This window comes from Pyrus communis, chromosome 4 (assembly GCF_963583255.1).
Source record: "Pyrus communis chromosome 4, drPyrComm1.1, whole genome shotgun sequence".
Taxonomy (NCBI): Eukaryota; Viridiplantae; Streptophyta; class Magnoliopsida; order Rosales; family Rosaceae; genus Pyrus; species Pyrus communis.
In genome coordinates this window covers 24,922,526-24,937,925 of record NC_084806.1, presented here as the reverse complement: position 1 = coordinate 24,937,925, position 15,400 = coordinate 24,922,526, and the positions used below count along the sequence as shown (strand labels likewise).

General features: G+C 36.3%; 1 protein-coding gene across 2 annotated transcripts; it reads right to left on the bottom strand.

Annotated features, from left to right (window-relative positions):
• Nucleotides 1-987: 987 nt before the first annotated feature.
• On the bottom strand, nucleotides 988-4,155 carry LOC137731906 (uncharacterized). 2 transcript variants are annotated; one of them, XM_068471163.1, is made up of 5 exons: nucleotides 3,953-4,155; nucleotides 2,849-2,933; nucleotides 1,832-1,945; nucleotides 1,438-1,539; nucleotides 988-1,214 (listed from the first exon to the last, which is right to left on the bottom strand). In XM_068471163.1, exons 1-5 carry the CDS (start codon nucleotides 4,048-4,050, stop codon nucleotides 1,170-1,172), a joined length of 444 nt encoding a protein of 147 aa, XP_068327264.1. In that variant the 5' UTR covers nucleotides 4,051-4,155; the 3' UTR covers nucleotides 988-1,169. The 2 variants fall into 2 exon arrangements, with proteins under 2 accessions (XP_068327264.1, XP_068327263.1); XM_068471162.1 differs by having other exon boundaries at nucleotides 988-1,274; nucleotides 3,953-4,153.
• Between the last annotated feature and the right edge of the window lie 11,245 nt (nucleotides 4,156-15,400).

The following is a 15,400-nucleotide window of genomic DNA, read 5'->3' as shown; positions in this document are numbered from 1 at the left end:
AACTTTTAGGGATCTTAACAGACTTTAGTCATAGTACATGTACCTGCAATAGAACTAGAAAAATGTACACACAAAAACAATAAAAACGAAATACAATTACTAGGATATTGATGTCCAAGTTTAGCCATTGCATCAATTGTTATGTTCGCCTCTCTCAAAATATTTTAGAACGACAATTTGTAAAAATCTTTTCGTGAGATGAATTAACAGTGGATTTAGTTATTTTTCTATTTCATAAGAAATAATTTTATGCACAATGTTTATTTATTTATTATTTTTATCAATAACGAATGATTTCCTTTCATAACATAGCCAATTATACCACTTGAACGAGAGAGACGAGGAAAGAAACAATCATACACCTCTCACCGGGATGGTCATTCTTCATCAGTAATGAACCACCACCAGGAAAAGCTTGCCGCCTGCTATTGTTGGAAATTATACACTTCTGTCATCCAAATCATCTTCCAAAATTGGCTCTAGCCATGGAGGAGCCTCCTCCATCCAAGTTCTGCGCTCGTTACAACTAAGCGTTGAGCGAGTGTGCTACCTTGTTTGCCGTTCTCAGCTGCCATTGACAACCAAAACTTCGAAAACAATTCCGTAAAACTTTGATCTCTTCTACTAGATGCCGGTCCACTCCTCCATCAGCTTCTTCATCTTTTAAGCCATGAGTTCATAACAAGTGCCCGTTCCCAGCAAGCATGCAACTTAAGCTATTTATTCTAGGGCTGGAGTGGAGTAAACATACACTAGTAAGAAATACATCCAAGACACCTTATCCTAGCGGTTTACACGCCAAAGGCTTCTTTAAAATCTATCAGCCTATGCCTATGATCTCTCGTCTAACCCTCTTTTGGTCCATACTTATATAAAGTGATTGAAAAGCATATAGCTATGCATCCAGCTTCATCCTTCAATGATGGACAGCCTATTTACAATATCATTTTACACATTATGCAGTACACATGCGTAATGAAGTCCACGTGAAAAGAATGCCATAGTGAATTACAAACAGGTCGGCACAGAAGCTGAGTTATAAGTACAACATATATGTTACACAATATGTTAGCAGATGCAACGATTATTTAAAACAACGAATTCATAGGATTTGAAAGAATAATACAAGAATTAATCTGCAATTCTTCAACCATGCACCAAAATCATCTCTATCGCATGAACATGTCGACAATAGCCCTCCAGTAGCCAACCAACTGAAGGGAAAAGGTTTCAGGCATGAAAATGTCAACAACGACACTCCAGTAGTCAACCAACTGAAGAGAAGAGATTTCAATCAAAGCCCACAATAGAAGGAATCCAGTGAAGTGGCAGAGGTTAAATTATCGGCCAATGAACTGGTGTGGCATATGTGTGTGGGTGTGTGACAGTTGAACACCATGTTACATGAGCACTCAAAAGCTAGGAAAGTAAGTTAACCTGGGTCGGAATGCTTTTTCCAGTTTGAGCTTCAATTAGCAAGCCTGCTGTAAGACCAATCATTGCCCATGCACCATTAATTGCTTCAATTTGACGTTTTCTCTGTAATCACGACAATATTTTTAGAAATGAATAACTTCTATGTATGATATGTAATCATAAGAAAGCTTGAAATATGACATCAGCTGACCCCAGTTATCTTGCATTTTGTGATACATTAGTAACAGAAAAGAAATGAAAATAAGGATTGGGGCCTCATCAAGGAACCAACTCTTGTTTTAAAAGAAATCAATATTAGCTAGAGGATACTGAAATATATGAATTGTAATACAGAAGTTTGTCGGACAAGTCATTTTCACACTCGCTATCTTAACAAAGCATGCAATTCCTTAACCTTGTATTTCTCTTTTGCTTTAATTTCTTCCATTTGCTTGGCAGCCAACCGCTTGGCTTCCAAAGGATCAACCATAATCACTTCATTATTTGATGCTCCTTTCTTTGAAGAAACCTGTACCGAAAGAAAATACAAATCATAGTTCAATCAGAAAAAGGAAAAAAAAATAAAAAATAAAAAAAAAAAAAAAAGGGGGAAAAGAAAGAAAGAAAACACATGAATTCTCTTTTTATCAACTGTAGGAAGAAATGGAACCAGGAAAAATAAGTTTCACCATATAGCTTCAATTTGATCATGTAATAAGATTGGCGACAGTGCATAAAATGAAAAGTGAAAGATGCAACTTCATGGACTTCTAATTGAATTGGATTGGACAAAAGAAGTTTGAAACAATTTTTCTAAGATTGGGAATATATTGAAGTATTTTACAATAAAAGTCTTTATTAATTGTAGACCAAATCTAGATGATATTCAAGGAAAGCCCTTCCAGTAAGTCATAGACTGACTAACTTGTTTGAACTCAACATCCCCGCATGCGGCTTGCCACTAACTGATATTGATTGCCTATGTTCGGGAGGTAACGGGCAACTACAGTATACAAGAGTGAACATCCCTGCTGGAACCTCCTTAACTTATGAGGATGCATAGCAAGCAAGCACACACAAGTTGGTTGATGATTCCCTTAATTTAATTTCTACAGATTATTGTTAGACGAAAGTAGAACACTCAAACAAGACTGGAAATTTAAGCAATTGATCAAACTGCACTTAAAAGTCTCAAACCCCGACCCAAATGCAATCAGTTTTAAAACTTTTAGGACTGTGGTTTCTGCTGTTATACTTGATATGAAGGTTCCAGAAACTGATGATGCATTATTAACTAGGAAAACAATGAACTACGAGCATCCGTATCTAATGTCTAGACATTCGGACCAACTACATACCTAAAATATCTTTGACCATATTCAAACCAATACATTGGTGTTATACATGTGGAATCCTTGGGGTTGATTCATACATTAGGATTGGCCAACAATTGAAGAGCACTGCCATTGGTTCTGTAAGCAACTACACTTCCACCTTGGTGTCTTCTCCAACCCCAACTGCAAAACAAATAAAATTTTGCAAAAAATTATAAGCAAGAAACAAGCTTAGAAGCTTGGATAATAAAAGTTCTAAATTATATAAGAATCCATCAGCAAAGCAATAACTACTATAATTACAACTGAACAGATTACCATACAGTCATGGAGAAGACCATCTTAATGACCTCAAACAATAAATTATTATTCTTGTGCTCAATCCAATTTATGTTCATGTTCACCTTCTCAATGGGGTTCACTTGTATTGCTACAGAATATGGGCGTTCTTTCTGAGCCACGTCAAGTTGAGCCAGAATTTAAGTGATAGATTGCATAATGCATAGAAATATCATTATTCTCCATCGACACTCTTTGATTACTAACACTGCTCAAACAAAAGTTTTAATAACTCCCCAAATGCACCATTCAAGCCTGTAAATTACAATCTTCGACTTTACGAAACTCAGAAAATCACTCAAGAAATCAGATTATTGCATCTCCAATGCGCAACTATGATTCTGATGTACAAAAACATACACAACCAGAAAACCAAAATCATTTCAGCCTACCACAAAAAGGTTAACGGGGCAGTCTAAATTAGAAACTTACCCTTGTACCAGAAAAGGATAATGGGGTATATCATATGTGTATTATGACCAATTCATCATATTTTCATCAATTAAAATTTTCTGTCACGTAATTCTTGGGATATTTATTTGTATTAAGCACCACACTGTTGCAATATCAGCCAATATTTCTTAACAAAATAACTGCCAAAACATCACAAATGAAACATAAATCGACCCCCTCGAAGATTTTTTTTTTTTTAATTTTATTTCTCATTTTCTCAGTAACCAAACATAAATTGCACAAAGCTAAAGAAACGAGCAGGTAATTCCAGTTGTTGGAGTAATACAAAAGTGGGTGTGAGAGTTTAAAACTCGTTTGGTTTTCCACGAAATCAGCGGGCAGAAGTGAAGAAAGTCGGAGAATTGGATCGAGATAGGAAAGAGGTAAGCAAGAGAAAGGATTGGACTTACTTGTAGAGAGGCGCAGAGGGACGATGGTGATTGGGAAACGATGAGCTTTGAGTGAAGAGGAGGCCTCCATTGATAGGTAGCAGAGATGTGGATGACATCCTCCCCTTTCGTACGTGTTCTGTTCTTCTCCAACGATTTCGGTTCCGTCTACCATTTTATATGCACCATTTTATTGTTCAGACCACATTTCAGTTTTACCCTCAACTTCTTCCTTCCAATTTTTCCACCTCTTGTGTTTCCAGTTAAAATTATATTTTATTTTTTAATATAAATTAGTATACATCATTGTTTGTATTCTTTTAATTTTCTACTGCTTTACAAAAATTGAAATTATACAGAACCTATCAGAAACCCTCCTTATATTGGTTTCCACGTATGCAACTAGAATATACGTATACCAACATGTTTGAACATAAATAAAAGAAAAAATTGTAACCATGATCTTTCAATTTTAACTCAATTGGAGCAACGGTCCTTTAACTAAAAATCAATGACCATTGGTCTCTTAACTCCTCAAAACGTGCCGCTATGATCATTTTTGTCCATTATAACTTCTTTCAAAATGAGTCATGTTGAAAGAATCATTGCTACATTTGAGTTCAAGTTGAGACCATTGCTCCAATTGGGTAAAAGTTGAAGGACTATTTCTCCAATTAGGTTAAAGTTAGAGATCATTTCTACAATTTTTTCATTTAGTTTCTCATTTTTGCCCCTTGATTTTGACTTCATGTGTGTGTCATGTGACTTATTTTTACGGAAGTTTTAATGGAGATGATGAAAATGATCATAGCTACACATTTTGATGCGTTAAGAGACCAATGGTCATAGATTTTTAGATGAGGGATCATTGCTACAATTTTCTCTAACTAAAAGGTGGTGTTATTGACACTCTAAAAACTTATTGTGCACTTCAAACTTTCTAAATTTTCTTTTTTAAAAATACACTTGGGAGTAGTGCATAATTAATTTTTAGCCGTATCAAAACCACACCCAAATAGAATTATTATAAATAAAACTCGATTATACAAAAGAATTTTATTAATGGTAAGAAATATAAATCTATTCAGTGAGTGACCTTTAAGTCTTATGAATGCTAGCAATCTTTTCCACTTGCTTTCTCCTACTTGCCTTTCCTACTCAATAGATGCCATCTGGACTTACCCTACACTCAAATCTATGCCATGTTGATTTATCATACACTCAAATCTATGTATTAATTGGAAAGAGATCCGGAGAGAATCCCTTTCACTTAATCCTCGTCATCAAACAATCCTGACCTTTGAAATTTGATCAAATGACTAAAGTTATTATAACTTTTTAAAGTGGGCCCTTGTTTTTTGCTGTTTAATCAAATTTTAAGGGTCTGTATTGTTTGATGAGGAGAATTAGGTGGAAGGGAGGATCCCTTTCCGTATTAATTGTGTTTAAAATTGTTTTCTTCTCTTTCCACTAATACCCCTAATTAAATCTCATACGTCAACCAAATCATTAAATTATCTACCAAATTTGACAAATCTAATTATTTTAATTATTATTTATTATTTTTTTATACAAATTTCATTTCCTTTTTTTTACTCTCCTTTTTATTTTTCTCCCCTTTGATTTTAGGCTCTAGGAGAGGACTACAAAATTTTTAGAGATGTTATTTTTTTTATAATACATATGCCACAAATAAATTAATAAAAGACCTTTTCTCCCTTCATTGGAGTAAATAATCCTTTTTAATCTATTTTACTTGGATGTGCACTACTTGCGGACGAAACTGCTCCCACATTTATTTGTTTGACGAAAACATGGGCTAGACGAATGGGTGGAAGACCTCCTTTTGCTAAATTAATTGATCCAGATAAGCCATGAAAGCTGTCATTGTAAAAGTTTTTCCAAATGGTGCGACATAGGTTGGGCTGCTGTGGCAGGACCAAAGCCTGTTGTGTAGGAGCGTGCTGGGCCATACCAGGCGCTTGAACTTGGGCCGCAGCAGCTGCAATCATGGCCTGGGCTGCAGGTTCTAGGTGGGTTTGAGACTCAAATTGCAGGAGCCGAGACCGGAGATCAGGAAAATCTGGCAAGGGATGAGAATTAATTACCGGAGTCACAAACCAAGGCCTTTAGAACAGAGCTCACCAAATCAGTATTAGAGACAAGTTGATTAATAGCAACAAGAGAGTCATCGATAAACTTAGCATGTTGAAGGTAGTCAGAGACTCAGAGATAGAACTCGAGCCCTTTGTAAGAGCAAGAAATTGAAACCGAAAGTTGATGGCATTGGCGAGAGACTGTTAAGTAAAGTGGTCATGGAGGCACTTCCGAATAGCATGAGAGGAGTTAGTAAGTGACAAAATAGGCTCGAAAAGAGTGAACGTCAAATAACTGACAATCAGTTGGTCAATCTGAAACCACTGAGCAAACATGGGATTTGGTGCAGTGGGTTCCTCGCCAGCAATAGAGATAGTAGCGGCAGGGGCCAGGATTGAGCCATCCACACAGCCAAATAAATCGTGACCTAAAAGAAATGGTTTCATCTGACTAAGCCATAGCAATTTGAAAAAGTGAGCTACGTTAGGATTGGAGAGAGATGGTCCAATTGTGGTAGAGGAAGAGGAAGAGTGAGAGGCCATGGGAAAAAGTGTGGAAAAGGCACGGCAAGGAAGGGTAAATTGCTAGGGGGGAAGGCAACAATAAAGGAAGATAAAGATTAGGCTAGGGTTTTTACTAGGAAGGGGTAACCTAAAACTAGTGATACCATGTAGAATTATAATTTCCTTGATTTCATTGATATCACAATATTACAAATATAGTCTAATCAACTAACTTGAAATACAAGTAATCAAAAGTCCACAGAGATTTACAAGACCTAGCCCAATAAAATCCTAACCGGATTCTCCTACACTAAAACTAACTTAATGATTTGGTTGATATATGAGATTTTATTAGGGGCATTAGTGGAAAGAAAAGAAAGAAGTTTTAAACACAATTAATACATGGACTTGAGTTTAAGATAAGTCCACTTGGCATTCATTGAGTGGGAAAGGCAAATAGGAAAAGATTAGTAGGAAAGGTAGCTAGTATCCCTCTAAGTCTTAAATACATATGAAAACATAATAATAAGTCTTATATACATATGAAAACGTAGCACTATTATCTTAGTTAGAATTATAAGATTAGTACATCTTTAAGTTTTAGTCGATAAAATTACATAGTTGGTAGCCACATTTCAAATGTACGGATGGCAACAATTCAGTTTATGGACAGAAATGTTATATTCATCCCTGTAATCTCCTGACTCTTGCTCTCGAACTGGCTTGTATGCTTGTACCATCTCTGTACCAGTTGCAGGTTTTGGTCCTAAAACCAAGCTCGGTTCTCTTACCAACTCCATAAGGGGAAGTAGCGGCCCACTAACAACAAAGGGAATTTAGTCTAACCATATTCATAATCATAAATTAACCATCAGGGATTATCCATAACCATACTTATCGGGTAATGGATTCCCCATCGATAACCATACTTATCGGGTAATGGATTTCCTATCGGTTAACGATTATATCCATTTTCATCAATACAAAAAAATATATTTGTTCAATTGGCACATTATAATTTAGTAGATGCTAATTTTAATTCGTCATTAAACATTTGATGTATAACATGATTCAATGAATGTATCTTGTAGAGTATAAAAATTAAAGCATTAAATTTAAAACATTGATGATGTTGGCTGATCTTTGATATCTCCCATAAATACCATTGAATTCTCATTGATTTTGATTCAAAACTTTTGAGCTTTTCCACAACATGCAATTTTTGTGTTACAAGATAATGAGTTCGATGAATAATAAATATACAAATAGATATATATATATATATATACACACACACACATATTATAAATTATATTATTTATCGTTTGGGTTGGATTCGGATACGGGTACAAATGGGAGGCTCGTACAATCATATTCAAAACCCTAATATTCCCAGTTTTTCTGTATCCAAAATATACCCAAAACCGTTTCATCCGAACGGTTATGTACGGTTATTAGGTTTAATGGTTATAATTGTCATCCCTATTCACATGGTGTGAAGAGAAAGTGATACAGTGAAGAACTAAAGCTTCTCAACCCTTCTACTAAAAACTCCGGTGGGCTGTAGTGGGATAACTTTCCTCTAGTACATTGGAATTTCGGACTGCTCTTCAGATTATCACTGATCATGTTCAAGCGCTAGCCAGAACCAATCTTCCCCTGCATGTGCTAGGTTGTTTGCGTTTATTCACCTTTATCCGCATCAACGGTATGAATTTGGATTTAGGTTGTGAACATCAAATGAGTGAAGTGGATGAACATCAAATGAGTGAAGTGGATGAACCAGTTCCCGAATTAATCATTGCCAATCAGTCTACCAATCAACCCACTACCGATCAGCATGCCGATCAGTCTGCTGATCTAGCCCACTCTCGATCAGTGTGCTGATCGGTCGTCTGAAGTGTCCTCAGAGAAGCAGTATATGAGACTCCCAAACTAGCTGTTGTCCAATACACCCCAAAGGAATTTCCTCCTCGTAGCATGAGAGGTATCCTAAAAGCTACCTATGAGGGTCGAACCTTACTAGTAAAGTCAAATATCCCATTAGCAATTATGTGTCAACGGATAGGTTATCAAGGTCATATTTAACACTTGTGAACTAATTATATTTTGTATCTATGTATCTATTCTTAACAATGCGTAGAAAGCCTTTGCCGATCCAAGGTGGAAAGCAGCAATGGACAAAGAGATGAATTCCTTAAAGAAGAATGAAACATGCGAGATCGTTGAATTACCACCAGGGAAATAACCTGTAGGGTGTTGATGGGTTTAAACAGTGAATTATAATTTTGATGGATTAATTGAAAGATACAAAGCATGACTTATGGCGAAGGGATACACACGGATGTATGGAATTGATTATGCTGAGAAACTCCAGTAGCAAAACTCAACACCGCTAGAGTTCTTTTGTCACTATCAACAAATCTTGACTGACTGTTGCACCAATTTAATGTGAAGAATGTGTTTCTGCATGGAGAATCAACTAAAGTAATGTAAATGGAGCTCCCACCTAGTTCGAATCGGCCGGCCAAGCATTAAAATAAAAGTGTGTCAATTGAAAAAAGCATCGTTTGGTCTCAAACAATCACTGGGAGCTTTGTTTGGATGATTCACGAAGTCCATGAGAGTCTTCGGCTACAAACAAAGTAATTTTGATCATACTTTATTCTTGAAGAAGAAGAAAGGTAAGGTTAGGGTACTCATTGTTTATGTAGATGATTATCCTGAGGAGCGACAAGCATTGCAAAGTTCCATGCTACGCGAATTCGAGATGAAAGATCTTGGTCCACCAAAGTATTCATTGGGTAAGTTGCCCATTCGAAGGATGGCATATTTCCGTCATAGAGAAAACATGCTGTTGATTTGTTACATGAGACTAAAATGTCAGCGTGTCACCTAGTTGATATACCATTGGAAGAAGGTTTGAAGTTGTGGTTTGATCTGGATCAACGACTGTGTGATAAGAAGAGACACTAGCGGTTGGTAGGAAGATTGATGTATCTAGCTCATACGTGGCTAGACTTGGGTTACGCTATAAGTGTGGTAAGCCAATTTATGCATGATCCTAGGAAGCAAGATATGTATGCATTTATGCGAATTTTGTGAAGTTAGCTTTAGGAAAGGGATCTTGTTCTCAAAGAATGGTCATTTGAGAGTTGAAGCATATACAGATGTCGATTGGGTGATCAATCAATGATAGACGTTCAACTTGAAGTTACTTCATGTTTGTGGTAGGTAATCTGGTGATTGGAGAAGTAAAAAACATAAAGTAGCTTCTCGCTCAAGTGTCAAAGTGGGGTTTTATCACAATCAGTCAAAGTGGAATTTTATCACAAAACGCCTCAATATTAGTTGAAGTGGAATTAGAATATTTAGATTTTTCTTTCTTTCTTTCTTAGTGTCAAATATCACCACTGTGACTTATCCCTATCCTTGTATCTAAGAGTGTTTCAGAATCAACCAACAGATGTAATTATCTAATTCGGTTAAGATTCAGAATCGGATAACATAATTTTTACCTTTCCAGTGCCGCGAAAACCTTGTTCACAGCTTACCAGACAAACATAGGCCAATGCTATTAAAATTGACAGCTCCACATATATATAAATTAATGGAAATTTAATAATATTATTATTATATTAAATTTATTAATTGAATGGAAATTATAAGTAATGTTTTTTTTTTTTTTTTTTAGAGAAGTATGATAATTCATTGCAAAGAAATTCAGAATACAAACAAAGTAAGGATAGTGTGCATACTAGGCCTCGATAAAACTTTACTGGGAATTTCACTCCAGTCCAAGAGAAAAGAGTGTCTCCCACAACATAATTGAATGGAAATTATAAGTAATGTTTTTTTTTTTTTTTTTAGAGAAGTATGATAATTCATTGCAAAGAAATTCAGAATACAAACAAAGTAAGGATAGTGTGCATACTAGGCCTCGATAAAACTTTACTGGGAATTTCACTCCAGTCCAAGAGAAAAGAGTGTCTCCCACAACATAAAGGACGTATCCTCAAATGTCAATCCATAAACAAATTCCAAACTATCTTCAAACAAAATATGCAACTTGGGGGGGTCTTCCACCCACTAAACTGATTGCTTACAAAGCTTTCAACCATTTTGTGCAGTGAGCGCCAACCGTGGGGTAAAGCTTTCGACCATTTCTTCCATAGTCTTTTACACACGCTGCAACTCAGTCTAAACCACCAGCAGAAAATGTCTCCAACAAATTGGATTAGTTGGACCCACATCCACATAGTATCAGTAGGAGACCTATGCCCGCAGAACTACGAACACAAAATCAAGGTAACTCGCCCCTATCGGCATAGACGAAGCAGTCACTTCTCCTAAGGAAACCTAAGAAGACCTAGGAACGCTAGAGAGCAATTTTATAAGAAGACCAAGACTAAACTAAAATAATTAAAATAATTAAAACCAATCCATTTACCCATCACCACTTGCAACTAGTGCAAGTCTGCTGCACCCACGAGCCAAGGCCACCAGGGGAAGGTGGAGCCAACACTAAACAGTTGAGAAGGACCACATAACACAGAAAATCAAGCCATAGGGGGGATTTGACTCCACAACAACAAAAAATCACCAGCCCAAACCCGCAGATCTAGTCCCAAAAACAGGGGAGAAGCCTTGTATAGGAATAAATCTGGAGAAATGTATCAGAGGCCTGCATTTGAGCCGAAAAGGATGGTCGCCGACAAAGGGAGAGGAGAAAAAGGTGCTACGCAGCACCACAGAGGAGTGGATGCATCGGGGGGGGGGGGGGGGGGAGAGAGAGAGAGAGAGACTGGGTAGGAAGCGGGAGGGGAGAGGCTACGAGGAGGGGGCGCTAAAAGGAGGGAGGAGAGGTTGCCACCAGTCCCAAGCCAAAGCAAAGGACCGACGACTGGAGTTTGCAATTTTGGGGTTGAGTTTGGAGAAGGAAAAGGGAGAGCGGCTAGGGTTTTAAACTGGGTGTTGTTAGTTATAAGTGATGTTTTTTTGGTGGAAATACGTGTGTATCTTAATGAAGAGTTGCAACTTTTGACTTTTTATGAATGGTCACATACTTTCCAAAAAGGTATCTCAAATTCTATAAATAAGGAAGCCCCTATAACCATTTAATTACTTCTACATTCACATAATCATAGATAAAGTGCACTAACATTAGAGAGTCTCATTGATTCCAAATGAGACAGTTTTCAACACAATTGTGGTTCATTGGAGCCTTGTGATTTGAAGTGCTACTATTACAAGGACGTGGTCGTTGTATCTTGGGAGACAAGCGCTGATCAACCATGAGCACCGTAGTAGGGCATAAACTTGTCGTAAGGACAGGATGTCTGACATTCGCCTCAACCGTATTTTCAGATTTTTATAATCTATTATGTCATGTACATTTAACACTGGTCATTCATGTGCATACATTACTTTGATATATAATTGCATGAATTGTTTCTTGATTTTATATGTGATTAATATAGCAAGTAGACTTATTTTTCCAACATAAATGGAGCAACATAAAATATGGTTACAACAGATGCGCAAATTGGAAAAATATTAGAAATACAGACATCGTTCATCATGCCACATCTGCACTGATAAAAGGGGAAGATGCAGATGTGGCCACTTTCGTATATTCGGTGCTTCCTTGCATTTCAAGCTCTTCTCCATGAGTCTCCTTACACTTATGGTAAAGGACAGTATAAATCATTAGCATGGATATCCTGATGAAGCAGAATATAAGATTCATGAGGAGCAATGGAATCGTTGCCGCATTTAGTGACTTGTTTGTCCCAGTCTTGTGCCAACCATACAAGACCAAAAGAGAGAATGCTCCGGACAAAAGATTTAGGAAAAATCCCCGTAGCATAGATCCTTTAATAAGCTGTCCAGCCTTCCCTAGTGCCTCGATGCCACTTTTTTTTTTTTCGAGTACTGAAACAACTAGTGCTAAATTCCAAACAACAGCTAGATAGGCCTGGAAAACCAAAGCCAAAAGAAATATGGTTTTGGAGAAAGCAGGCGTAGTATATGTAAGATCAAAAGTCAGCAACAAAGGAAGCAGAAAGACTATAATAAATAGATAAAAGCCTAAATCAAGTAGGGTTACGTAAAACCAAGTAACAAATGGTCTTTTCAACGATTTCACAGCCCTTGATAGGAGTTCCTTGACAGACAGGTCTTGACCACGATAAGTGACCCCTGATGCTAAAATTGAAGCTGTTGTAAAGAATAATGAGGCAAAACAGGAAGCGGAAATGAAAAGCCACTCAAGTCCAGCAAATAACCGGAGGTCCTTTTTCAAAGTAACCAAAAGGTGGTTGAAGTCGGGGGTACCAGCGACCGTAGAAGGTAGGAGGGCTGCATTGAGGGTGAAATCAATGAGCAATGGTTTGATGGAGTACATATTGCTCACCAAGAGGATAGAGCTAAAGGAAATTATGAGTAAGATGATGCAGGACATGAGCTTCACATTTTTCAAGAAAAGTTTGAGGGTTTCTCTTAGAATTCCCACGAAATCCAAAAGCATATAAAATTTCATCATGAAATTAAAAGGATTGAAGTTCTTGAAAAAGTTTCAATCTCTTGTTTTTTGAATTAATTGTAGAACAGCACTGATGGCTGATATTTATAGACCATTAATTAATATTGTGAATTGTTTTTTGTATTATTTTCTGAATCTTTCTACTGGCTACGTACACAAAGAAAAAGTAAACAAGTTGCCTTGTATTATCAGAAGCCAACAATTGAACGTAAACAAGTTGCCTTATATTATCAGAAGCCAACAATTGGTAGCTAAAAGTCAATCATGCGTTTATTATGCAGGAATAATACTTTCTTCATTACTTCATTTCCTATTAATTTCGTTCAGATCCAAAAGAGTTGACGCGGCAAAGCAGAAGAATAGACCCGGCCTGCAATTAAGAATAATTAATAATACCAGTCATTTTCAATTTATCGGAAAAACGATCATATGATGTTATTTTTTACTTACAGTATAACTTGTGGTTTTGTTCTTTATTAAAATACCCTCGAAGTGTAACACCAAGTCGTCCACTCTTATCACAACACATAAAATGATATAGTACGTGACGTGTTTTGCTATAATTAAAATTTCTATAAAAAAATATGTTAGTTAATTGTCCCATTCCACAGGAGAAATCCACATGAGGAACAGGTAAGACCTGCTACAAATTGGTGTGGATGTAAATAAAAATAAAAACAGTGACAAGGTCAAGCCCGTTGTTTAACCCAGCAGCTTATGGGCACAAAAGTAAATACCGCGGAGATTATATATGAATATCTATGGTTTAGTCAAGTCCATCTTCAAAACAGATTATCCCTCAAAAAAATGGTCTAAGACTTAGGGGCGGATCTATTAAGGGACCCACATGGTCTCGGGACCAATCGAAAGTTTGATTAAGTGGCTGTGAGGGCCTCTGAGGACCACCCAAGTCTAGGCATGTAGTGGAGGGGGAGGAGCGTGGCTGCACAACATTTCTGGTATTTTGCATTCTGGAAACTGGAGGAAGAAGAAGACTAAATGGTTTTGAGCCAAGTCATTTAAGTAAAACGGTGTGTTCGGTTAAATGGTTTGAAAAGACACCCTCCTTTAAGCCTATACTAAAGCCCGTTCTTTAATATATAGTTTTTACCATTTTTTACTAAAAAAATAAAAAGATTCAAACTTTTAAAGATATCTGACTTTCCCAATTCCAATACTAACAACCCTAATTGGTTATCCCATTCCCCAATTCCACGCTCTTCCTCCACGACCAGGTCCACGGACAACTAATCAGTTGTCTTTTCTCCACCACCATTTAATCTCTTCATTTTTAAATTTAAGTAAATTTTTCATTTTAGTCTAAATTAATCACGTAGAATGTTAAATATAGTTATTGTTAATTTGTTATGATTTTTTTATATTGTTTGGATCATGTGTTGGTTAGTTCATTTATATTTTTTTACTTTATCAATTGATATGGTTTTTTTGTTTTGCTTAATTGATATGTGTAGAAATTAGGAGTATGAAACGATATTACAAGGGAAAATCATTAGAATATAAAACCTCGTCATAGACAAATTTAGTCTTTATAGCTTGTAATGTTGTTTGTACATATATTATGAATGAAAAATTGTAATTTATCATTTAATTTTTTCAAAGTTATATTTTGTCCAATGTTCTATAAAAAGTTAGGAGCTAGTCGGGTGGCGGGCAAGGTATATCTACCCAACAAGTTCAATATTTAAAAAACAGTAAGTATATAATCATAATGAGGAGTATTCTTGGATGATAGATTATATTCTTACTGTTCATGATCCTTGTATTGGATTGGACATAGACTAAACTATTTAACGTTGCTGTATCTAGTTTATTTCTTTGTTTTGTAAGTATCCTCTCAAAAGTTCTGCAATTCATTTCACAATTGGATGAACTTGTAGTCAATCCATCATTTGAAAATTAGGTACACCATTTTCACAAGTATACCACCATGAAACTAAAAATAAAAAATAACTCACAATTAATAAAAATAACCAAATCTGTCTAGGACTGCCTAGGTGCACCTAGGACGGCCTAGCTCCAGACTGATTTTTTGAAACTATTTTCCCTAAATAGGGACGAGTCTTCACCACCTAGCTCTTAGACCGATTTTTAGAACACTGATTTTGTCCAATATTTTTTGGAGCATTTATATTGGGACCACCAAATATTAAAATCCTAGATCTGCCACTGCTAAGACTGATTCAAATACCCAACTTCTAGAGTCTAAAGTCATCGTGATAAAAGATCATAATATTGGATTTATTCTAATATAAATCAACCTTAAATGGTCTACAACATATAATAGAAATGTAATATTGGATATTA